The 26,394-nt window shown below is 41.1% G+C and overlaps 1 protein-coding gene across 2 annotated transcripts in view; it reads right to left on the bottom strand.

The window, feature by feature from the left end:
• Positions 1-26,183, bottom strand: part of rgs10 (regulator of G protein signaling 10) — a 37,644-nt gene extending 11,461 nt beyond the window's left edge. Inside the window, exons 1-3 of one of the 2 annotated variants that reach the window (XM_062976003.1) lie at positions 25,966-26,183; positions 1,900-2,018; positions 1,219-1,305 (exon numbers count right to left, since the gene is read on the bottom strand). In XM_062976003.1, coding sequence (XP_062832073.1) covers positions 1,219-1,305; positions 1,900-2,018; positions 25,966-26,014 — 255 coding nt within the window. In that variant the 5' untranslated portion in view covers positions 26,015-26,183. Of the gene's footprint in view, positions 1-1,218; positions 1,306-1,899; positions 2,019-7,677; positions 7,811-25,965 lie in introns of those variants that run through there. The other variant, XM_016992247.2, reaches the window with a different exon arrangement.
• Between the last annotated feature and the right edge of the window lie 211 nt (positions 26,184-26,394).

Consider the following 26,394-nt stretch of genomic DNA (forward strand, 5'->3'; position numbering starts at 1 on the left):
TTATTGCTAATTGATACCAGAAATGAGCAGCAAAAGAATGAAAGCCTGACTCAACTTGAGGAACAGCCATACTGCTGTTCTGAATTTCAACATAACTTTTTGATTGTTGTGAAAGTGGCAGGAACTATCTCATGTAAAGCTCTCACAGTGTACTTTCATGTGGGGAAAAAGAGTAGTAATATTTTTAGCATCACTTAAAGAAAATGTGCATGTCAAATGCACCTTTGTGGAATTAACCATGCTGTATGAGACAGAGACCAAATCCTCACTGGGACAAGGTAAATTATAGTTAAATTACTGCTAAATTAACTTTCACATCTCCTTTTGATATATATTGTTAAAGATAGCAGGGAATCCTTGGGGCAATTTTTTCAAAGAAATGATATCACTTTTTAAAACTTAAAAAATTAAAACAACATGATGCAATTTGTAATTAAATTGTATTTCATTGCCTATAATGGTTATGCGTGATGCTGCTTATAAACTAAACTCTTTAGAATTAGTTCATGAAATGATTTTGGAGATAACAAGAATTTATAGTAATGATGTATCAAAATCTTTGAGTCTTTCTGTAAGTAGAAATAAAAGGGCTGTGACACAAAAACTATACTGGACCAAAAAAGGCATCTGGACTTGATTTTTCTGAATTCAAACTTGAAGAATTGTCTGGCTAAAGCCATGAAGCATAATTTATGGTTCTATATTTCTCAGATCAGATTATCTACATTTTTCCAGAATGTTTCTGTTACAAATCACACACTGACTAGAATGAATCTTAAATAAGTTTAATAGCATGACTTTTAGGTTTTTTAAATTAGATTTTGTCCTGTAATTCAATCTATGTCTTCCAAAGTCCTATCCCAAGGAATGGACACTGGCAATGCCACAACCCCATGGTTGCAGGGTGGAATTCTAACTCAAGAAACATATAGGCTATCGGAGATTATCAGACCATTACTATCAATATTCTACTATCAGGTTAATACAGTGCACCAGGAACACCTTGGTTATGTCACATTTTCTGAGCCTTAAAGGAAAGCAATGACAGACATCTTCTGAATAATAAGCCATGCAAAGAAAACCCTATAATAGTTGACTTGAAAGCATAAAACCACAGCAAGATTCCTTGCTGGGTAATGATGATTCAATGTGCAAAATTCCTAGAGGCACCAGGTGAGAAAAGCTGAAATCTTTTCAGATTAGTTTTGAAAAGATTACCTGTTTCTTATCTTTTATCTTCTTAAATTCTTCACATGCTAACCAAAACAAAACATTTTCTTCACTAAATTCTCTCTTTAAAAACTCCTGAAATAAACAAACAAAAAGAACTGTTATTTAATGTGTCATGACTCAATAACGGGTTAACAATTTCTTCCAAAGGAAGTAAATGTGTTCTGGACTCAACGTATGTTGTTTTTGCCTACAGTAATAGATATATTCCAAGACATACATGGATATCTAAAAGCATGAATAATATCGGACTCTATATTTTGACCATACACGGGCCAAAAGGATACCACATAATTGCACTTGAGAACTTAATAAGAGGTCCAAAGACCTCTTATAAGTCTTTGAGAGAGATATTTTTGAGAGCATAGGTAAGTGAAATTGTCAATACTGAATCCATGGACAAGGAGGTCTTTTTGTATATGTCTTTCCAACAGTTAACTTATATCCAAGGACTTTAAGGTAAATCAAATCTGTACTTGATTCTAGATCCCAGTAACAGCATCTAAAATGGGTATAAAATAGTGAGACAAATGGCAATATAACTCATAATACATTATCTCTGCAATATTGATCCTTTCACTGAAGGGAAAAAAAACTATACATTCAAGACTGTATTCACAAAATATCAATTGAAACCGTATTTAAGGCAATAAAATTTAAAATAGCAACCCTAAATCTCTTGACGCCTTCCTGGTCTTCCAATAAATTTTCTAGGGATGAAGCCCATCTTCTGGTGCCATTCAGATTTTGTTGGCTGCTACCCGGCTTGTTGTCACTGTCATTTATTTCTGAAAAAATGAAAAGAAGTTAATTAAAATGTTAACTTTATTTCTGTCCTACTTCTATTTACTGGCATGTGTGGGTTTTTTTCCTGCTACTGTCTACATTCTGAGAGTTTAAGTTAACTGGCACCAATGAAAATTGCCATATGACTTACTATCCTAATAATAATGTTCAAAGATATAGTATACAAGCGAGATTGTTCTATTTAGCCTAGAACTGATTGAAAAGTGCTCTGTGGGATTTAAACATTAGCTTCCCCCGTCATGCACTGCCTGATTGTTTTAACTGAGGGCCCTTCCACACAGCCCTATATCCCAGAATATCAAGTCAGAATATCCCACATTATCTGAGTGTGGACTCAGAAAGATAACTCAGTTCAAAACATATATTGTGGGATTTTCTGCCTTGATATTCTGGGATATAGGGTTGTGTGGAAGGGCCCTCAAGAGCCCAGAATTCAAACAAGGAATGTTCTAAGGGAAAATCTTGGTCTCACAATTCATCCTCTAAAAAGAAACATAGTGAGCAAAGCTAGATACAGGGAATAGTGACACCTTTGCTTTCTGATGGTTCTATGTGCACAGTGTACACAAATGCACAAACTTATTTAAAAATATTGTATAACATATACTTCCACTCTGTGTATATGATGGATACATGCGTGAGACATAAATGAATTTTATGTTTAGATTTGGGTTCCATCCCCAAGATATATGTGCATATATGCAAGTACTGTATATCTATTCCAAAATCTGAAAAAAATCAAAAGCATACAGGATAAGCATACAGAATATTCAACCTTCAAGCCGAAGCATATTCCTACTATAGAGCAAAATTGCTACAAGCTGTACAATGTTTATGGAACTGTTAACCTTGTTGGTTGGTTTACATCACTTACACCAAAATTAGGCAACAACATTTGGTAAGATGCTGGCATCTTTTTCAAAATTGAGATGTTGAGAAAGTGTGAAGGTGTGCATAGGAAGGGGTGATGAATGTGGCTTGGAAAGGAAGATATTTGAAGCCCAGGTATGACGTTGCTTTAATGGTTGACTGAATGTAGTTATAGAAACTGAACATGTTGTTGGACTCTAAACATATTCTTGTAATTTTGTGCTATTTGAGACATTGTGTAAAGGGTGATGATGTAGCAGTAGAAACATTCCTCACATGTGTTCCAAATATAGTTGCCCAAGTTAGGATAAAATGGTATAATATTGAATATTTAAGAAACTAGAACTGTGTATGTCAAATCACTAAAATACAAAAGCACATAAGTTATATATTTTTTTCTTGCTACCCTTTTCTAGCATTATGGCTCATTTTACAAGTGAGTGCCCTTCCACACAGCCATATAACCCATAATATCAAGGCAGATTATCCACAATATCTGCTTTGAACCGGGTTATCTCAGTCCACACTGCCATATAATCCAGTTCAATGTGGATTTTATACAGCTGTGTGGAAGAGGCCTGAGGTATGCAATAGGTTGCAATGTTAATGTCCCTGCTGCAGATTGTAAACCTCTTCTACCAGAACCTCTTGCACAACACTCTGGACACTCTGCATTCTTTGGCCATGGAACATATTCACTCCACCTTTGGCTAGCACAGGTTTGTTTGCTTTTGCCTCTTTTATTTTCTGTGTGGTTTCTACAAATCTTGGGGTTTACACAACAATTTGTGTGTGTGTGGTTTCTACAAATCTTGGGGTTTACACAAACACACTGATAATTCCTTTCTGCTTCTCATGTGACATAACACACACAATTTACCTTCTGGAGCTAAATCTAACTTTTTTAAAATTCAAAATCCATCATACAAAATGAAGTATTCTGGGAATTATTTTGAAAGTAACATTTCCAAGCTCTCCTTCAATGCGCACTCCGGTTTGCAGTGGCCACGCTTTGGCTATAATCTCATTAGAAAAGTAATTTTTCAGACAGTTTTTGACCCAAGGGCAGAGCCGGTCCAACAATGAGGCGAATTAAGCGGTCGCTTCGGGTGCAAAACATACGGGGGCGCAGTCGAGACTTCTTTTTCTGTTGATTTGTAAAATCTTAATGTAATTTGATGTTTAATAGGCTTTTCCTTAATCCCTCCTTATTATCCAACATTTTTGCTTATCCAATGCTTTTATTTTTCAGTGATTGGTTTGGGGGGACGCCAAAATTCTGTTCGCCTACACTTGAAAAATACCTAGGGCCAGCTCTGGCCAAGGGCCCCCAATACAGCATATGTGCAGCACATTAAAATACACTAAAATCACAATAAAATAAGTACATCTAAAATCTATAATATAAAGTCAGTTCTATTCATCAAACCAGCAAATATACACTCATTTATCGTGTCAAGTATTGTTTCATATACAGAAAAATATTCATTTATTAAGATTAAAAAGATTTTACTCAATGTAGCAATCAAAAATAGTGGAGCTAGATATACATTACAAAGGAAGGGATGTTAGAGTATGGCTGTCATTTCAAAACAGACCCTGGTCCTTGTACTCCATAACCATATCCAGACAGAAAAGTAGCCAAGCACTTTCTGCAGAGCACAATCGGTTGGTGAATCATATGGAAGCAAGTGGCCCCTGTATGGTTTAGTGGCATAACCCAGCTATTTGGACTCAGAAACAAATGGAGAGTCAATGTAGATGAAAATGTATAAGAATACTATGTTCCAAGGGCCTAAATGCTCTAAATGTTCATGATCTTAGAAGCTAAGTTGGATCAGCCTTGATTAATACATGGATGTAAGACTGCTAATGAATACCAGGTGCTGCATATATCTAAGGAATAAACGGGTCTCAGAAAGGAGATGGTGGCAGCGATAAATGTTCCTGCTGCCTCTCTTGAAGTCTGAGGCTATTATATGAATGTGCACCCAGCAGCCTTGCTCTGTTAGTTGGTGGAAGCGAATCTTGCTGTTCCCCACCCTAAAGCCTGAGGCTGTTGTGCGAATAGCAGATAAGTCAAACCAAAGATATGGCATCTGTGCATGCAAGTGTCTTAGGACCCTTCCACACAGCCATATAACCCAGTAAATATCAAGGCAGAAAATCCCACAATATCTCCTTTGAAGTGGGTTATCTGAGTTCACACTGCCATATATTCCAGTTCAAAGCAGAGCATGTGGGATTTTATTCAGCTGTGTGGAAGGGGCCTTACTTATACAGCTGCATTTTTGGTTGCTTGTGGAATGTGTTTGTGTTGGCCTCACAAAATTAAACCAGTTTCTTTCCTGTTTCATTTCTTGATTTTAGGCCAAATTTCTGATTCTGCTGTTTCCTACTTTTAAAAAGGTAAAGGTTTCCCCTGACGTTAAATCCAGTCATGTCTGACTCTGGGGGTTGGTGCTCATCTCCATTTCTAAGCCGAAGAGCCAGCGTTGTCCGTAGACACCTCCCAGGTCATGTGGCCGGCATGACTGCATGGAGCGCCGTTACCTTCATAGAATCATAGAATCATAGAATAGTAGAGTTGGAAGAGACCTCATGGGCCATCTAGTCCAACCCCCTGCCAAGAAGCAGGAAATCGCCGGAGCAGTACCTATTGATCTACTCACATTGACATGTTTTCGAACTGCTGGGTTGGCAGAAGCTGGAGCTAACAGCGGGCGCTCACTCCAATCCCAGGGTTTGAACCTGGGACCTTTCAGTCTGCAAGTTCAGCAGCTCAGTGCTTTAACATACTTTACCACCGGGGCTCCTACTTTTACATTTCAATAAATTAGACAATCTCCTATATCGTTGTCCTTTCGCAAAGATGTGAAAACCTGGATGTTTCAGCTTGCATTTGAGAATGTCTAGTCCCTAGTTATAAATGCCCAGTCCCTAGGTTCCATAATAATATTCTGTTCTCTGCATTTCACCCAATACCCGGCCCTACTATATGCTGCTTACACTATCCCATACCTGGCCCTTTTATAGCCTGGTCACGGCCATTGTACTACAGCAATTGTTTTCTTTCATGATTGTTTTGATTGAGTTTTAATGCTGCTGTTTTATATCCTTATATTTTATTGAATAGTGCTTTTATCTGGATTGCTATATTTAACTATGTTTTTATTTTGATTGTGTTTTTGCATGATGGATTGTTTGTATTTGTGTCTATGGGCATTTTGTCCCTTATGTAAGCCACCTCAGGTCCCTGGCAGGGTATATGAATAACATCATCATCATTATTACAGTAGAGTCTCACTTATCCAAGCTAAATGGGCCGGCAGAAGCTTGGATAAGCGAATATCTTGGATAATAAGGATGGATTAAGGAAAAGCCTATTAAACATCAAATTAGGTTATGATTTTACAAATTAAGCACCAAAACATCAACAAATACAACAAATTTGACAGAAAAAGTAGTTATGTTGTAATTACTGTATTTATGAATTTAGCACCAAAATATCACGATATATTGAAAAAATTGATTACAAAAATGGCTTGGATAATCCAGAACCTTGGATAAGCGAGGCTTGGATAAGTGAGACTCTACTGTAGTATTATTATTATTATCATTATTATTATTATTAACCTATTATTATCAAGAAGTCTTGTTTCCGAGTGTGGTCAATTCCCTACTGGACCCTATCATATAGAATTTTTCAGTTTCTTCTTTTTCTGCCTCTGCAGTTGGAGCATAAACCTGATTTATGGTTACACTGATAAGCTTTTTGTGAAGTCTTATTGATATCGTTTAATCAGACTTTGCATTTATAGTTTGACTGATTTCTATATTTGGCTTTACTGTTACGGACTTCATCCCACAAAGGGGAGGAGTAGGTGGAATCATCTTTGTGAGATGTTCACACATGATCACCTCATCCCGTTTCTAACTTAACCATCTACTTAATTTCCCATCACATGGAATGGTGATGTCTCCTCCCATGACAAGCAGACTAGCAGTTTTAAAACACTCCTTTCAATTGGATCTTCTCTTCTTGTCTTTGAATCCCTCCTCTTGAGGAGACCAGTGCACTTTTACACTCCTTTCAATTAATCCCCCCCCCCCCCCCCCCCGTAAATCTCTCTTCTTGAGGAAATCAGTTCATTTTTAAAACACTTCTTTCAATGGGACCCACATTGTGTTTAAACCACTAATGGAGAAAGAAGGATCATGGAGGGCACTTCATAAAATAGAGTGTAAGTGAAGGAATCCATCACTTCCCATTCCTAGGAAAAATACAAATTTTCAGGCATTTCTACATGCATGCAGAGGAGAGGGGTCGATTCTTGACAGGAGGAGATAGGCTCTCATGGGAGTCTGTTTTTGAAATGTGTACAAATGGAGGAGGAAAACCATCTCATGAAGTTCTTAGGTGTGAAAATCTATAATTATATGGCTCAAAATCTCCCACTTCTATCCATTCCAGCCTACCCCAAATATTTCAATGTTTATACCTAGCATTTCTTGTCTAACAATTTTTAATTTTCCCTGATTCATGCTTTTCATGTTAAATCTTCCTGTAATATATGCTGTGCATCTTCAGACTTTCCTTTCACGCCTGAGCCTGACTACACCTGAATATCTTGTTGGCTTGAGGCCAGTTGTGTCATTAACCATAGGCAGGGCCGGCCCTAGGTAATTTTCCTGTGTAGGCAAACAGAATTTTGGCTCCCCCACAGCCGGCCCCCCTCCTCCTCCTCCTCGCACCGACAGCGTCCCTACCTTGCCATTGTCCGCACCGGTGAAGGTCTCTTTTGTCCCTTGGGCCGCACCTCCCTCCTCGCCTGCCTGTCTCCGGCAGCGAGTCTGGAAGGAGGGGGCGGGGTGCGCGTGCATGCATGCACGCATGTGTGCACATGTGAGGGCCTGCCCCCTCCCAGCGGGGAAGGGAAAAAATAAAAAAAAGACAAGAAGCTGCTCAACTTGGAGACGCCTCAAGAGACGCCTCAACTGCGCCCCCAGAGCATGGCACCTTCGGCAGCCCCCTAGTTGGCCTCTGGGTGAACCGCCCTTGACCATAGGGCTAATGGCAGTAGTCTTCTGCTATACCCCAGTAGTTTAAGTGCCATTTAATCTGGAAATCTCATCTGATACTATCTCTTGCTTAGCTTTGGATTATTATCATCACAGGATTTCTAATAAAAGACATTCCAAAAGGGTTTACCATGTCTCCCTGTCCTAAGTGCTAACAAGTGTTAGCTATAGTGTTATTGTCACTATTTCTGAGAAATCTCCCAACATCCACGGCTGTTGCTGCCCAGTAGCTATTTGCCACATTTAGTCTGACTTCTCAGAAAAAGCTGGTTTGCCATTGAAAACCTTACTAGCAGAAATGCTGCTTACTTCATAAAGCACGCAAATCCATCACTGCTGAAAGGTAGTACCATTAGGAGGAACTTCCTAACTGTGAGAACTGTTTAGCAGTGGAACTCTCTGCCCCAGAGTGTGGTGAAGGCTCCTTCTTTGGAGGCTTTTAAACAGAAGCTGGGTGGTCATCTGTCAGGGGGTGCTTTGAATGCAATTTTCCTGATTCTTGGCAGGGGGTTGGACTTGTTGGCCCAAGAGGTCACTTTCAACTCTATGATTCTAGTGGGAGATCACTCTAATCACAGCTATAACTCAAATACCCAGGAACATGAATGATTCTGGTATTTTGTTAATAACATCGGAAAACATGAATCAATATTTCATAAACCAATAAACTAAAAAACCATGCTCCAACACATTGCAATGAGCAAACTTAACATACCAGTTTTCAAAGTATCAGGTGATTTGCATAAAATCATACAATTTCATTGTAGAGATTTTGAAGTATTTGCTTTAACTCTGTCCAAACCTATCATAAAATATGCTGGATCTACACTGTCATATAAAATCCAGATTATCTGCTTTGAATTGAATTATATGGCAATGGAGACTCATATAGTAAAGGTAAAGGTTTTCCTTGACGTTAAGTCCAGTCGTGTCCGACTCTGGGGGTTGGTACTCATCTCCATTTCTAAGCTGAAGAGCTGGCGTTGTTCATAGACACCTCCAAGGTCATGTGGCCAGCATGACTGCATGGAGCGCCGTTACCTTCCTGCCGAAGCTGGGGCTAACAGCTGGCGCTCATTCCGCTCCCCGGATTCGAGCCTGCGACCTTTTGGTCCGCAAGTTCAGCAGCTCAGCGTTTTAACACACTGTGCCACCAGGGGCCCCTGGAGACTCATATAATCTACTCCGATAGTAGAGATTATCTACTTCGATAACCTGGATTATATGTCAGTGTAGATCCAGCCATAGTCTCATTCTTGACAATGGCAGTTTCCTGAAGATATACCTTTTTTGCTGTAGCACCATGTATTTTGTTGCAACATTACTACAATATTGTACAGATGAAAGAAATTGCACCTCCTGATTATCATAAAAGAGCTATGATAAAAGTGATATTACAATGTGTCATTGGAGGCTGACTTCTTTTTTAGGACGAGGATGTGACTACTGAGATGGCTATTTCCTATTTAACTTCTAGATAACTTTATATATAAAAATGCAGTCTGCATATTTTTGTGCAAGCAGAACTCGAAAAGCAGTTGATTGATTAACTTGAAATTTTGACACAATGTTGCATTCCAATATGAGCGTGTTTATATAGTAAAATGTGTTTGAGGGAGAACCATGGACATTCAATAACTTCAGCTCCAACAGACCACTGCGACTTGCACCAATGACAGATCAGGACCAAACCTGGCACACAGACCCCCATGACCCACATTACGTCTTAGTGCGGTTTGAGGAGGACAGACAATGGATGATGGGATATGCAGTACCTTCACCTGAAACTGCTCCCACAGACCACTATGCCCCCCACGAATGACGGACATGGACCATATTTGGCATATAGACACTCCATTACCTACTTCATGTCATGATGCCGACAGGAGGAGGATGGACCATGAATGATGGGATTTGCAGTACCTTCACCCAATTCAGCTCCAACTTCAACAGACCACATAGACCCACACAAATGACGGACCTGGACATAACTAGGCACACAGACTCACCATGACCAACAGAAAATACTGGAAAGGTTTGGGGGGTATCAGCCTTGATTTACAGGAGTTATAGTTCACCTGTATCCAAAGAAATTGTGACCCACACCAACCATGGGCCGGGACCAAACTTGGCACAGAGAGCCCCCATGAGCAACTGAACATACTCCTGTGGTATGTTGGAGTTGACCTTGATTATGGGAATTGTAGTTCACCCTTATTCAGAGTGCATTAAACCCCACCGACAACGGATCTGGACCAAACGTGGCACACAGACCCAACATGGCCAACATTACATACACGCAAGAGTTGGGGGTGATTGCCCTGGGAATTCAACTCATTCTGACTGACATGGCATTCGAGTTCAAACAACTTCCATTACCAATACACCTTGCGTTCGCAATGACTATCAATAAAGCACAGGGGCAATCTTTGCAAGTGTGCGGTTTGAAATTAGGAAACAAGTGCTTCTCTCATGGGCAATTATATGCCACATGCATCAGAGTCAGTAAATCATCTGATCTTAATGTTTATGCATAAAAAAGACAAACCAAAAATGTAGTCAAGCCACGAACATTACAATAAAAATGATTTTTGAAAAACTCTTTTTCCTTCCTTTCCATACATTCCACATAGACACAGCAATGCAAGGCAGGGTATTGAATTGAATGATGTGTTTTCACACTGAATGTATGTTCACTACAATACTTTTATTTACTTTCAGATTCATTACATGTCATCCTGAGCAGCAGCGAAGCATGGCCAGGTTTAGCTAGTGTTGAATATTTTGTTAATACCACTAGAAAATATGCATCAATATTTTATAAACCAATTAAAATATACATGAGAGAAAATAAAACCACAATGTTACTGGTTATGCCATTGCTGTAGCAGTGCAACTGAAACAAAGGCAGTTCTCAAATATTTAAATGTAAGGTCAAGGAACCTAGCAGTCCTAAATTCTGGGTCTAGCACATTAAATCTAATCCGGTGGTGTGGGGACAAAAAAATATATATCATAAAATAGAAAAACTCTATAAATATATAGGAGTTTGGTCTCTTCCTGCTTTGATCTTGGTATCAAAGTAGACATGTTAAATACAGTGGGTCCTTGTTATCCCCTAGGATTTAGTTCCAGGACACTTTGTAAATACCAAAACCCATGGATGCTGAAGTCAAATAACAAACGATGGAATAATGAAATGGTGTGCCTTATATAACATTGCAAAGTCAACGTTTGCCTTTTCCATGGACATCGAATCTGTGGATACAGAAGGCTGACTGTATGTCACTAGCCAATCTACTGCAGTGTATTTGAAAATTGATATTGGGAAATTATTATCACTCTAAACTAGAGTCCTGAGAAAAATTCCTACCCCAGCTGTAATTAACTTTGGAAGAAAGACTAAGTTTTAGAGAAAAAGCACTTCCTAAGGTTAAATGCTACTGAAGGGGGAGATTTTAATTAGTATCATTCATGGCTGAGGATAAAAGCTTTTAAACCTCTCACCCACACAGTGAAGTCCTGATAAAAGTTCTGGAACAATACAAATAGTTTTGAACATAGTTAGTACCATGCCTAATTCTTAACAGTCTTCTTAACAGTCTACCCCACTGAAATTTTAAAGATAGATAAGGGATCAAAGATTTTCTTTGAGATTTTATTATTCCTGTTGTTTGGCTGCTGAAGACTTAACAAATGCCAAGAACAATGATACATGGAAGTGGTACATAGTTTCACCAAGATTTGGCTTTTCATCTTCTTGTGGGAGTAGTTACTTGCTTTAGTTGATGTATCTCAGGAAGCTGTTTATTTTTTTAGAAGCTGATTAGTAGGAAAAACTAATCCAGCAGTAACAACAGTTGGAATGATGCTTTACTGGATTTGTGCTTATTTGATTCTACTAGAATGGCAGATGTCAGGTTTATAGTTGGGCTTTTATGCTACTAAAATACAGATTGTAAAAATGCATCTCTTCCCATGTAAATATAAAACAGAAGCAATTTTTCTATTGAAGTATTGCATTAGAACATTTGTGGGTTACAATGACTTTTTTGTGTGTTTGAAGTATCTTGAGAACTGGATCTGTGAACTTTAGGTGTTAACAAGAAACCTTGAGATAGTTTCAACCTAAACTATTTGTGGTTTATTCATAGCACCAACAATTCACAGATCTAATTCTTAAGATGCTGTATTTTCAAATACATTGTTTTAAAAATCTCTATGCAGTTATGCATGCTTACTCAGGAGTAAGTTCCACACAGCTGCTTTAAACCTTAATATATGGCTATATGAACTCCGATAAACCAGTTCAAAGCAGATATTGTGGGATTTCCTGCCTTGATATTCTGGGTTATATGGCTGTGTGGAAGGGCTCAAATTTACTCTCAATTAAGTGCAAACAGCAGTGCAGTACTTGAGTCCCTATTTCCGCACTGAGCAGTAAGAGACCCCAGTCCAGATATGTAGTTTCAATGGGACTTAAACTATACATAACAAACTTGTTGTGACTGCGCCTTCGGGGATTATGGTTGATGGTGATGGAATTCGAAGAGGAAGAAAAAACCCTCGTGATGAGGGTTCACTGGAGGAGTTGCGCAGGAAGCGACTTAGAGAGCTATATGGGGGATCTTCTGAGGAAGATTCAGATGGGGAGATGGATGCTGAGGAACAGGTGGTGGCTGGGGAAGCGGGCACTGAATGGGCACAGCCACCGGAGATGTCTGGGGATTTGGGGCCTATGGATACTTCTGAACCTGGGGTTTCTGCAGGAGCTGATCCCAATTGGGATGCTTGGAGAAGGGAGGATGGTTCTTTAAGTGTTCATGGGGCTAAGTGTGGGCAGGATGATTGGGACTCCGACGAATTGCTAGGTACTCCAGATCCACGAGCTCTAGCTGTGTGGAGTTCAGACTCTGAGTAGATTTGGGACACCTGGTGTTTGGGTGTGAGTGTTTGGTCACCCAGGAGGAAGGGGAATAAAATGGGAATGTTTGGCCACTGCACTTTGCGTGTGGCAAGGTGTTGCTGAGGCGCCATTGGGATCTCTGTGTTTCCATGAAGACTGGACTTGGACTATGATTTGAATCTGCTGATATCACCTAGCTTGGCTCTCGCTGTGTCTTATCGTGGACCTGTTTTGGATGACTGCACCCTCTTCGGACTTTGGATTGAATTTGACCTGGCTTCTGTCTACACCCTCTGACTGACGGCTACTCCCGGCTTCTGACTATTGGTTTGTCTTTCGGAATTTCTGCTGCCTCCTGACCTGACCTTGGATTCTTCTGACGACGGCTATTCATCATCCCTTTGAGGCTTTCGGCTTATCTGCACCATGGAAGCAGCTTTATTGCTTTTCTAGTTTGTTTATTTTCCAGCAATTAACTCTATTTGTTTTCCAAAGCTGAATTGAAGCGTTATTTAGTTTTTTATTGAATGCCAGCATGGGAAATTAGCGTGGCTCGTTTTTGAGTTATTATTGTCCAATCTACTCTCGAAACACTGAAAAGTGAAGTGTTTCAAGGATATTTCCTGTGTTTATGTTATTTTCTGGCTTATCTTCGGAATAAACTCTGTTTTGTATGTTAACTGGCGTCTGACTCTTGACAAAACTCGTGTTATTGCTTCCAGTGATTCTGTGTGAGGATTAGTTTTAAGTGGTGTTTTCAACTACGGACATCAATATTATGGCAACTGCCTAGTATCAACAATGGAGCACCTGCACATGACTCCCATACACTCAACTAGTCTCCCTCCCTTTGGTCTGATCAACTTTTGGACAGCTAGATGTGCACACGGAAGATCCACACATGGTACACCTGCACTGTAGAATGAATGCAGTTTGACCCCACTTGAACTGCCATTGCTCAATGCTATGGGATCATGGAATCTCTGGTTTTACAAGGTATTTAGCCTTCTCTGCCCAATAGTGCTGGCCAAACAACAACTCTGATGGTTTCAATACCATTGAGCCATAGTAGTTGAAGTGGTGTCAAATTGCACTAATTCTACAGTATAGATGCATCCACATACTTTCTATTCTACAAAGAAACTTACAACATTTTCTCATGTGCATCTGTATGCACAAACTCAGGACTAGTAGCAACACAGGTGTCTGATAAATCCCATACATACCCCTCCCTCTCTACACCTAGTGTCTATATCTGTAAAGATATTCAAAGGGTTAAAAGAAAACATAATTGCTTAGGATGTATAAGAAGGAATACAGACAAGTAAATTCACTCAGACAGAAGGCTTAAGACCACTTTTACTTATTAACAACATAATGAAATAAAAAGCATGATTGCACATGATGATATACTAAGCACACATCCTTGCAAGCACTTCCCATTGATATGATTTAGAGTCTTCTTTCAGGCAAAATGTTTAGAACTCAACATAAGATAAATAGAAATGTGTTATGTTCTACCATCATGGTGCTTCTAGGCGGAGATCTCCAAACACTACCATTTACTTACAAATATTTATAGATCACTTAGATCTGATAATTTTGAAGCAATGTTGAAAAAAATTAAAAACAGATAATAAATGCAGTGCACAAAAGTAAAATGTATTATTTACATTCTCATAAAAGGGAAGTTTGAATAAGTATGGGATGGGTTGCTGTGAGTTTCCGGGGCTGTATGGCCATGTTCCAGAAGCATTCTCTCCTGACGTTTCACCCACATCAATGGCAGGCATCCTCAGAGGCTGTGAGGTCTGTTGGAAACTAGGCAAGTGGGGTTTATATGTCTGTGGAAGGTCCAGGGTGGGAGAAAGAACTCTTGTCTGCTTGAGGCAGGTGTGAATGTTGCAACTGGTCAACTTGATTAGCATTTAATGGCCTTGCATCTTCAAAGCCTGGTTGCTTCCTGCCTGAGGGAATCCTTTGTTAGGAGGTGTCTGCAGGAGTCTACCATATATATATACAATATAATTTACCTTTTTTTTGTGTCAGGAGCAACCGGAGTTGCTTCTGGAGTGAGAGAATTGGCCGTCTGCAAGGACGTTGCCCAGGGGATGCCCAGATGTTTTGATGTTTTTATCATCCTTGTGGGAGGCTTCTCTCATGTCCCCGCATGGAGCTGGAGCTGATAGAGGGAGCTCATCCGCGCTCTCCCCGGGTGGGATTCGAACCTGGCAGCCTTCAGGTCAGCAACCCAACCTTCAAGTCACAAGGCTTTTATCCCCTAGGCAACCGGAGGCTCCATTTACAATAATATATAATAATTATAACATATTGTATATACATATAATATTCATAATATTATATTGTAATACAATATAATACTAATAATACAATATAAGAATATTAATTATATATTTTACATGCAATATTACTAATAATATTACAATAGATTGATATAGTACAATATAGTAATTTATTGCCAATATTGTACTATGCTAATAATATAATATTGTATGTAAATGTAATTTGTATGCCGCTCTGAGTCCCCTTCGGGGTGAGAAGGGCGGCATATAAATGTAGCAAATAAATAAATAAAATAAAATATAACATGCAGCTGTGGCCAAGTCTATATAAGGACTATCTAATGCAGTGCCCAAACACGAATCAAGAAATATGAAAGGCACTACAAACTAATTCAACCAGATAAGTCAGCCATAGCAGAGCACTTGATGAACCAACCTGGACACAGCATATTATTTGAGAACACAGAAATGCTGGACCACTCTAGCAACCACCATGTCGGATTACACAGAGAAGCATTGAAATCCACAAGCATGTGGACAATTTCAACAGAAAGGAGGAAACCATGAAAATGAAAAAAAATCTGTCTACCAGTATTTAAAAAAAACTCTAATCTCAGAATAATACATAAAGAACAACATTCAGAAAACAAAGAAATTCCAGACAATGAACAATCAGGGCCAGCTAACACCTCCCAACAAAGAATTCCCTGAGGCAGGAAGCAGCCAGGCTTTGAATCTGCAAGGCCATTAAATGCTAATCAAGCTGGCCAATTGCAACATTCACAGTTACCTCAAGCAGACAAGATCTTTCTCCCACCCTGGACCTTCCACAGATATATAAACCCCACTTGCCTAGTTTCCAGCACACCTCACAACCTCTAAGGATACCTGCCATAGATGTGGGTGAAACGTCAGGAGAGAACGCTTCTGGAAAATGGCCATACAACCCAGAAAATTCAGTGATTCTGGCCATGAAAGCCTTCGACAACACATTAACTATAGAATGTTTGCACATATAGCTTTGTTTCTAATGCATGTTAAAACTCAATAATGTTGGAGCCTGTCATTTCTCTCTTCCACCCATGGATTTGTCATGTTAAGGAAAAAATGATAAGGAAAGTATATAAAATGGAAGCAGTGGAAAAATATGGCTTATAAGTGAAGAATGTCATTCAAATCCCACCCACTCACATAGAAACATTTATACAATATGTTTGAAGCACAATAAAAGCTTCTACTAGAAACACCATTAAATATCTGTCTCTTATAACTTACTTATTTCCCTTACCAAATATTTGAAAAAAACAAATATATAACCTGTGAATGCTACTGGACTGGATGCAAGCCAGATTGAATTTAAATTTAATTGATTTCAGTAGGAAGAAAACATTGCTTGAAGGGGACCTTTAGGCTAATGTTACTTCAATCAACCCAATAACCATAAACAATTTTCTTCCTCTGCTTCCTTTATCTAAACAGCATTCCAGTATAATTATAATAAATTATTTGTTTTAACTCCTGTTAGACCATAGCTAGTTTGACTTATACATTATTTTTTTTCATTCACAATTGTATTTGTATTCTGCTTAAAAATTAGAAAACTGTGCTAACACAATCTCTGGTGAAACGCATTCAAAACGATACAACTGAAGAGGGAGTTCCCTTATTTTTCATGTAGTCAAGAAACACATGGGAAGTTTCAAACATACGCTTTCTTCAGCTGTTTCCAAAAAGATGTTTGGGTTACAACAGCTTTTACTACTGAAAGTCTTGGTTAGCTCAGATTACAAGACAAAACATCCTCTTCTAAACCATTGGTGGCTACTTTTAAGTATAAGGAAGAGAACTTAAAAGAAGTTTCTCACATGTAGCCTATGTGGTGTCATTCACCAGCAACACATGCAACGCTTGACAACAAAAACACCAGGCTTAAACCACATCATTCTCTCACAAAAACAACAGCAAATTACAGTTCCAGCCTTTTAGATTAATTTATTTGAGCTACTTTTTAGATTTAATTTATCATGTCAGAAGCAACTTGAAAACATACTGCAAGTTGCTTCTGGTGGAACAGAATTGGCCGTCTATGGAGATGTTGCCCAGGGGACGCCTGGATGTGTTGCTGGGAGGCTTCTCTCATGTCCCCACAAGCTAGAGCTGACAGACAGGAGCTCACCCTGTCTCGTGGATTCGAACCAGCAACCTTTAGGTCAGCAACCCAACCTTTAGGTCAGCAGTCTAGCCGGCACAAGGGTTTAACCCATTGAACCATCACAGCTCCCATTTGAGCTACTGAATTTGTCGCACAAATGAAATACAACAGGAAAAGCTTATCCTCTCTGTTAGTTCCAAACCAAGTGCATTTTATATCAAATAAAAATATTCATTAGCAATGGTATGATCAGTTTAGACATCAAATTTCAGGTGAGATTTTAGCAAATCAGGAAGGATTCAGAGAAAAGGCAGGGTCTACCTAAAGGATGATAAGGAAGACAACATTTATGTGTGAAAATGCTTCAGTACAGCAATTGCAATGCAAGGACTGGAAACAGAATTGAGATGTCAATCCTAAAACACTTTCTGGATAGTGTCCTGTTTTGTCAGATTTTGGATTTGGGATATTTATAGTGGTTTTAACACCTTTCTAATGTAAAGCACAACATGTCAGAGGATTTCATGACGCATTCAAGCAAAAATTCTATGGGAACCCTCATCAAGTAAGATTTTCAAAACAGGTGGAAATTATCCAGAAGCAACATACAAATTGCTATTTCCTGCTTGTTGACAGGGTAATCTCTCTGAAGTCATATGCACTTTCTCCTTTTCTAAGTCTATATTATTTTCTGCAATAATAGAAAAACAGAAAAGAAAAACTAATTTTTTAACTCAAGCCATATCCTTTCTGTTTAGCTCCTACACTTGGTAATCTCAAGAAAAAACATAACTTATCTAGTTCAGAATATGCTTTTTGAAGCATTCAAAATACATAAAGATCTGAATAGCATACAGTTAGTTGTATATCTGTCTGTCTTCCTCCTCATTCCAATTAGGTAAACATGTGAAAAATTTGCCCTGATTCTTGACTAAAAGCTATTTTAATGAGAAGATGCAACTCTAAGTACAGAATATTGAAACAATGTATTTCTATTTGCTTTAATGTTGTTACCACATAAATCTGAAATACAAAAAGAAACCCAATAAATACCAATTCTAGCTTTCTCTATTTCCAGCAGTTTGTTCAAATTTTGTCACAGTACAGAGCATTGTAGTTTACAAGGTACAGCCAGTCCCCAAATTATGAACAAAACAGGTTCTGTTTTTAAGTTGAATTTGTGTGTAAGATGGAACAGGCACATTTTTAGTGTAACTACAACCATGTATAATAATAATAATAATAATAATAATAATAATAATAATAATAATAATAAAATAACTTTATTTTTATACCCCGCCCCATCTCCCCGAAGGGACTCAGGGCGGCTTACATGGGGCCTTGCCCGATAAAACAATCAAATATCAAAACACAGCAATAAAACAGTTATCCAATAAAAACATCAATTACAGTAAAAACAATCGTTAAAATCAACATAAAACATATATGTATAGATATAGATTTTGTAGCTTTGAATAGCATAGGGAAGTGTTAACACTCCTGTGGTGTTTGTTTGGCTGTCTGTGCTCCTGTTCAGAAGATTTCATCTCACTTTCTGTCCCTGTGATAATTGGATATTGAAAAATTTGGCTTGTTGTAGAAACAAGGATTAGTAAGAAGGCTTCAGTGGAGACACCTTTTCCCCATGATAACTCAGAAGTGAATTTCCCTTCCGAGGGGTAGCTATCTCTCACTTCCTGTTGTCTCACCGCTGTTTGTTAACTGAGTCATTTGTAAATCAGATGTTTGTAACATGGGGACTGCCTTTATTTTAAAATCATAGAACAAATTTCAGTAGCTCTGAAAATACTATATTAGAAGGTTTCCTTATGAATCTAAAGTGGCAAGAACCTAAATGTTCCCATTTTTGAGGTGAATGTTTTTCCAGATGGATGCTGGCAGAGTGCCCCCAAACTGCTACTGAAAAAGCACGAGGGCCAGGGCCGGCCCCACTCATGCGGCAGCTGACGCCGCCGCCTCGGGCGCAGGCCCGGGGGGGCGCCGTCAGGCTGGGCGGGAGGCGGGGCACCGCCCTGACGGTGCCCCGCCTCCCGCCCAGTGCGCCCTGGCCCGTCTGGCCTGCTTGAAAAGGCCAGACGGGCGAGCGGGAGTAGCGTGGGAGGCGGGGCCAGCTCTGACGCCGCTCCCCCCCCCGCCCAGCGTGCCTTGGCCCCGCCTCCCACGCTGCGTGGGAGGCAGGGCCAAGGCACGCTGGGCGGGGGGGGAGCGGCGTCAGAGCTGGCCCCGCCTCCCACGCTACTCCCGCTCGCCCGTCTGGCCTTCCTAGAAGGCCAGAAAGCAGCGGAGGTCCCTCCAGGCCGCGATTGCGGCCTGGAGGGACCTCCGCTGCTTTCTGGCCTGGTAGGAAAGGCCAGACGGGCGAGCGGGAGTAGCGGAGGCGGAGCCAGCTCTGACGCCGCTCCCCCCCCGCCCAGCGTGCCTTGGCCCCGCCTCCCACGCTGCGTGGGAGGCAGGGCCAAGGCACGCTGGGCGGGGGGGGAGCGGCGTCAGAGCTGGCTCCGCCTCCGCTACTCCCGCTCGCCCGTCTGGCCTTTCCTACCAGGCCAGAAAGCAGCGGAGGTCCCTCCAGGCCGCAATCGCGGCCTGGAGGGACCTCCGCTGCTTTCTGGCCTTCTAGGAAGGCCAGACGGGCGAGCGGGAGTAGCGTGGGAGGCGGAGCCAGCTCTGACGCCGCTCCCCCCCCGCCCAGCGTGCCTTGGCCCTGCCTCCCACGCAGCGTGGGAGGCGGGGCCAAGGCACGCTGGGCGGGGGGGGAGCGGCGTCAGAGCTGGCTCCGCCTCCGCTACTCCCGCTCGCCCGTCTGGCCTTTCCTACCAGGCCAGAAAGCAGCGGAGGTCCCTCCAGGCCGCAATCGCGGCCTGGAGGGACCTCCGCTGCTTTCTGGCCTGCTAGGAAGGCCAGACGGGCGAGTGGGAGTAGCGTGGGAGGCGGGGCCAACTCTGGCCCCGCCCCCCCGCCCAGCGTGCCCTGGCCCCGCCTCCCACGCAGCGTGGGAGGCGGGGCCAGGGCACGCTGGGCGGGGGCGGGGCCAACTGTGGCCCTGCCCCCTCACTAATCGCCATGGCCCCGCCTCCCACGCAGCGTGGGAGGCGGGGCCAGGGCGCGGGAGGCGGGGCCGGTGGCGGGGGCGCTTTTCAGCACCCCCGCTTCCCATTAAAAATTATCTCCGGCCGGCCCTGACGAGGGCCTTCATTTTTTGTTATAAACCTTGCAGCGATTTCACCAGGACTAAATATTTCCTTACGGCAAAATTATTTATGCTCATATTCTGATCCCAAAAAAAGCCAAACTGAGCTTACGATGGCTCAGCATGGGCTCTTGCCTAGGGATGGAGAGTGCTTTTTAAATTTATGACACTTATGATCTGCACTCTCGAGTTAAGCCTTCGGGAAAGGGCTTCTTTTGCTGCTCCTTCATGTCATAAAAGTAATAGAAGGAGTCTCTCTGCCCTTCTGACTCAGAAAGAGAGAGGGCGGGTTGATCCACACATCTAGAAGCACAAGCTGGAATCCTCCTCTTAGATTTCCAGATGCAGCTTTACAGTATTGCTCCACAGATGTAGCAATAGGCAATAATAAAACACTATGTAACAACATTTGAAAATGTTTCTGTTCCTGGCTTGAAAGTGTTATTTCTGTTTAACTGTGTGGTACTGACTTTGAAAGTAATTGTTATAATCCAGAAAATTTGTTTTTAGTTGCCACAGACGATGTTGAATTGGTTGAGATATTAATTGAAAAACGATAGCAAAATGTGCTGCAGGATGTCCCACAAAAACAAACTTTTTGCAGTTTAATAAACTTTTCCCATGTTTCTGTGTTAGAACCACTTAGGAAATGACATTTATTACCCAGGAACAAAAATCATGTTACATTGTGTAATAATAATAGAGGGGGTATGTGTGTTTGTGTTTTAATATACAGTAGAGTCTCACTTATCCAACACTCGCTTATCCAACATTCTGGATTATCCAACGCATTTTTGTAGTCAATGTTTTCAATATATCATGATATTTTGGTGCTAAATTAGTAAATATAGTAATTACTACGTAGCATTACTGTGTATTGAACTACTTTTTCTGTCAAATTTGTTGTGTAACGTGATGTTTTGGTGCTTAATTTGTAAAATAATAACCTAATTTGATGTTTAATAGGCTTTTCCTTAATCTCTCCTTATTATCCAACATATTCGCTTATCCAACGTTCTGCCGGCCCGTTTACGTTGGCTAAGTAAGACTCTACTGTACCTCTGTATTTTAACTTTCAGCCTAGATTCTAATTCTTTTAATGTTTAATACTCTTAGGTTAGGTAAAGGTTTTCCCCTGACGTTAAGTCCAGTCGTGACCGACTCTGGGGGTTGGTGCTCATCTCCATTTCTAAACCGAAGAGCCGACATTGTCCGTAGACACCTCCAAGGTCATGTGGCTGGCATGACTGCATGGAGCGCCGTTACCTTCCCGCCGGAGAGGTACCTATTTATCTACTCACATTTGCATGTTTTTGAACTGCTAGGTTGGCAAAAGCTGGGGCTAACAGCGGGCGCTCATTCTGCTCCCAGGATTTGAACCTGGAACCTTTCGGTCTGCAAGATCAGCAGCTCAGTGCTTTAACACACTGCGCCACCACAATACTCCTATGAGATTGTAAAATGTATAATACTTTTTATGAGACTCCCTATGCTGGTCTATGACTGTAATAGTTTCTAAATGTTTTGACCTTCAAAGTTCTGCATGGTTGGGTCCAGTTACCTAACAGTTCGCCTTCTCCCATACAATCCACACAACACACTTTGGTCTTCTGGGGAATGCTTACTCCAACCAGCCAAACCCCAACTAGTGACCACCACCCAGAGGACCTTTTCATTGGCCGCCCCATGACTGTGGAACGACCTGCAGGAAGAACTCCGACAGCTGAATGAGCTGTCAGAATTGAAAAACCATGTAGAGACCTATTTCTTCCAGCAGACCTACCAAGACAGTCTTTAAACATTAATTTTAAATGTGTGTATTTGTTTAATATCTGTTTTTGTATTTTAATATGTATCTCATAGAGATATGCTTTAGTGTGTTACTTTTATGGAGGTATTAAACAGTATTTGTACTGTTTTTGTTGTGCTTAGGTATTTAATTGCTTTGTAAACCGCCGCAAGCCATGAGAAGAGGCGGGTAAGAAATTATAGAATCACAGAATGATGAAGTTGGAAGAGACCACATGAACCACCTAGTCCAACTGCTGCCATGCAGGAAAGCACAATCAAAATATCCCTGACAGATGGCCAAACAAAATTATGATTATTATTTTAGAAGATTTGTTGTTGAGAGGGGGTGAATGCTCCCCTTTGATTGAGCCATATTGTGTGAGTCTTTCTTTCATTCTCCTTCCTTTAAATACAGTCCTCTGAGGACCCTTCCACAAAGCCACATAACCCAGAATATCAAGGCAGATAATCCACAAAATCTGCTTTGAACTGGATTATCTGAGTCTGCACTGCCATATAATCCAATGTGGATTTTATGCAACTCTGTGGAAGCGGCCAGAGTCAGAGAGCCCCAAAGTCAAAGCGACAAAAGCCTTCCTCTTTCAGCTGCATTATACTTCCTCTGGCTTTTTTTTTTTTTTGCTGCTTTGAGGAGCAAATGAGAAGTTGCCCTGTCTGCCTTCAGAGAGCTGAACAATCAAGAAGAGCAAGAGCGGAAGCATCTACATCAAGCACGGGCAGACTTCGGCCCTCCAGGTATTTTGGACGTCAACTCCTACCATTCCTGACATGTCTGATCTACATTGTAGAATGAATGCAGTTCGACAACACTTGGATCATTGCGATGGAATCATAAGAGTTGTAATGTGTTGTCGAAGGCTTTCATGGCTGGAATCACTGGATTGCTGTGAGTTTTCCAGGCTGTATGGCCATGTTCCAGAAGCATTCTCTCCTGATGTTTTGCCCACATTGATGGCAGGCATCCTCAAAGGTTGTGAAGTCTATTGGAAAACTATGCAAGTAGGATTTATATATCTGTGGAATGTTTAGGGTGGGAGAAAGAACTCTTGTCTGCTTGAGGCAGGTATAAATGGTGCAACTGGCTACCTTGATTAGCATTGAATCAAAAAAGTCAAAAAAGAAGTACAATTAAAGCACTGGCAGACCATGCAAAAAGAATCTGCAACCCCACCTTCGCCAAGGCGAACTGAACCACCTGATCTCTTCAGGCCAATGGATACTCCACCACAAACATCAGAAGAGCTGCAAGGCCAAGAACAAGCCACGAGAGGAAAGACAAAGATCCACGCAGAGGAAAAGTGTTGTTATCATACATCAAGGGAACCACTGACCACATAGGTAAGCTGATGAAGAAACACAAGTTCCAAACTATCTACAGATGCACGAAGAAAATACAACAAATGACAAGAGGGATCCTCTTACCTCTGCAGGAGTCTACCATATACCATGCAGCTGTGGACAAGTCTACATAGGGACCACCAAACACAGCATTGCCCAAACACAAATCAAGGAACATGAAAGGTACAGCAGACTTACTCTACCAGAGAAGTCAGCCATAGCAAAGCTCTTGATGAACCATCCTGGACACTGGTTCATCAAGAGCTTTGCTATGGCTTTGCTATTACAGTAGTCTCACTTATCCAACGTTCTGGATTATCCAACACATTTTTGTAGTCAATGTTTTCAATACATATTTTGGAGCTAAATTCATAAATACTAATTACTACATAGCATTAATGTGTAATGAACTACCTTTTCTGTCAAATTTGTTGTATAACATGATGTTTTGGTGCTTAATTTGTAAAATCATAACCTAATTTGATGTTTAATAGACTTTTTCTTAATTTCTCCTTATTATCCAACATATTCGCTTATCCAATGTTCTGCCGGCCCGTTTATGTTGAATAAGTGAGACTCTACTGTATTTGAGAACACAGAAATGCTAGGCCATGTCAGACTACAGAGAAGCCATTGATATCCACAAGCAGTGTACAATTTCAACAGAAAGGAGGAAACCATGAAAATGAACAAAATCTGGCTACCAGTATTTTTTTTAAAAGCCCTCTAAAATCAGGACATGGTGATCATTGCAACATTCATACCTGCCTCAAACAGACAAGAGTTCTTTCTCCCACCCTGGACCTCCTCCCACAGATATATAAACCCCTCTTGCCAAGTTTCCAACAGACCTCACAGCCTCTGAGGATGCCTGCCATAGATGTGGGCAAAACGTCTAGATCAGGGGTCCCCAAACTAAGGCCCGGGGGCCGGATGCGGCCCTCCGAGGTCAATTACCTGGCCCCCGCCCTCAGTTTTATAATATAATATATTGTATATAATATAATATTGATAATAATATTATAATGTAAAGCAATATAACACTCATAATAATACCATATAATATTAATTATATATTCTATATTACATATAATATTACTAATAATATTACAGTATAGTGGTATAGTTCAATATAGTAATATATAATGCTAATACAGTAGAGTCTCACTTATCCAACACTCGCTTATCCAACATTCTGGATTATCCAACGCATTTTTGTAGTCAATGTTTTCAATACATTCAATACATATTTTGGTGTTAAATTCGTAAATACAGTAATTACTACGTAGCATTACTGCGTATTGAACTACTTTTCCTTTAAAATTTGTTGTATAACATGATGTTTTGGTGCTTAATTTGTAAAATCATAACCTAATTTGATGTTTAATAGGCTTTTCCTTAATCTCTCCTTATTATCCAACATATTCGCTTATCCAACGTTCTGCCGGCCCGTTTACTTGGATAAGCGAGACTCTACTGTATTGTGCTATGCTAATAATATAATATGTTGTATGTACATATAATTTGTAAGCCACTCTGAGTCCCCTTTGGGGTGAGAAGGGTGTGATACAAATGTAGTAAATAAATAATAAATAAATTTTAGACTTAGACTCGCCCAAAGTCTGAAATGACTTGAAGGCACACAACAACAACAACAACAACAACAACAACACCTAATTAACCTGACTATCTCATTGGCCAGAAGCAGGACCACACTTCCCATTGAAATCCTGATAAATGTATGTTGGTTAAAATTGTTTTTATTTGTAAATATTGTATTGTTCTTTCATTGTTGTTGTTGTTGTTTTTGTTTTTGCACTACAAATAAGACATATGCAGTGTGCATCGGAATTTGTATTTTTTTTCAAATGATAATCCGGCCCCTCAACAGTCTGAAGGATTGTGGACCGGCCCTCGGCTTAAAAAGTTTGAGGACCCCTGGTCTAGATAATGCTTCTGGAACACGGTCATGCAGCCTGGAAAACTCACAACAACCCAGTGATTCCGGCCAGGAAAGCCTTTCACAACACAAGGCGCAAGACCTTGTAAAACTGCAGCCCCCAAGATTCCAAGGAGTCCTGGCAGTTTAAGTGATGCCCAGTATAGATCAGGCATGGGCAAACTTCAGCCCTCCAGTTGTTTTGGACTTCTGTTCCCACAATTCCTAACAGCCAGTAAAGCAAACCCAAGTTGTTGGCTCTTATCCCTCGATGACCATTCTGTCCTGTTGGTCCAGCTTCCCTCCGCAAGCTCTTACCTGAAGGCGGCCGCTTTCTGCTCAGCCTGCTCACGGCGCGGGTGAACATCTCTCGCGGGGAGCCCCGCGGCAAAGGCAAAGCTGGAGCCAAGCGGGGCGCCCCTCCCTCCTTCCCTCCCTCCTCGGAGAGCTTTGGGAGGCGCCTCGTGCCCCTCGCTCCTCCCGCCGCGCGCGCGCGCGCTCTCTGTCTGCTCTTGTCTTGCTCTGCTCGCGCCAACGCTCATCTTCGTAACAGCCAAGAGAGGCAGCTCGCTGATTGGCTGCCTCCCTTTGGCCAGGTTGAGCCCACTCTCCTTAAAAGAAAATTGGCGGGAAGGAAGAACAAGGGTGGGAATGGGCAATGACAGAGAGGTTAAGAGGGGGGGGGGGGAGGCAGAGGCAACGCGCGTGCCCTGCTCGCTCCTTCAGCCTCCCGCGCGTGTCAACAGG

Source organism: Anolis carolinensis, chromosome 3 (assembly GCF_035594765.1).
Source record: "Anolis carolinensis isolate JA03-04 chromosome 3, rAnoCar3.1.pri, whole genome shotgun sequence".
In the NCBI taxonomy this organism is placed as follows: Eukaryota; Metazoa; Chordata; class Lepidosauria; order Squamata; family Dactyloidae; genus Anolis; species Anolis carolinensis.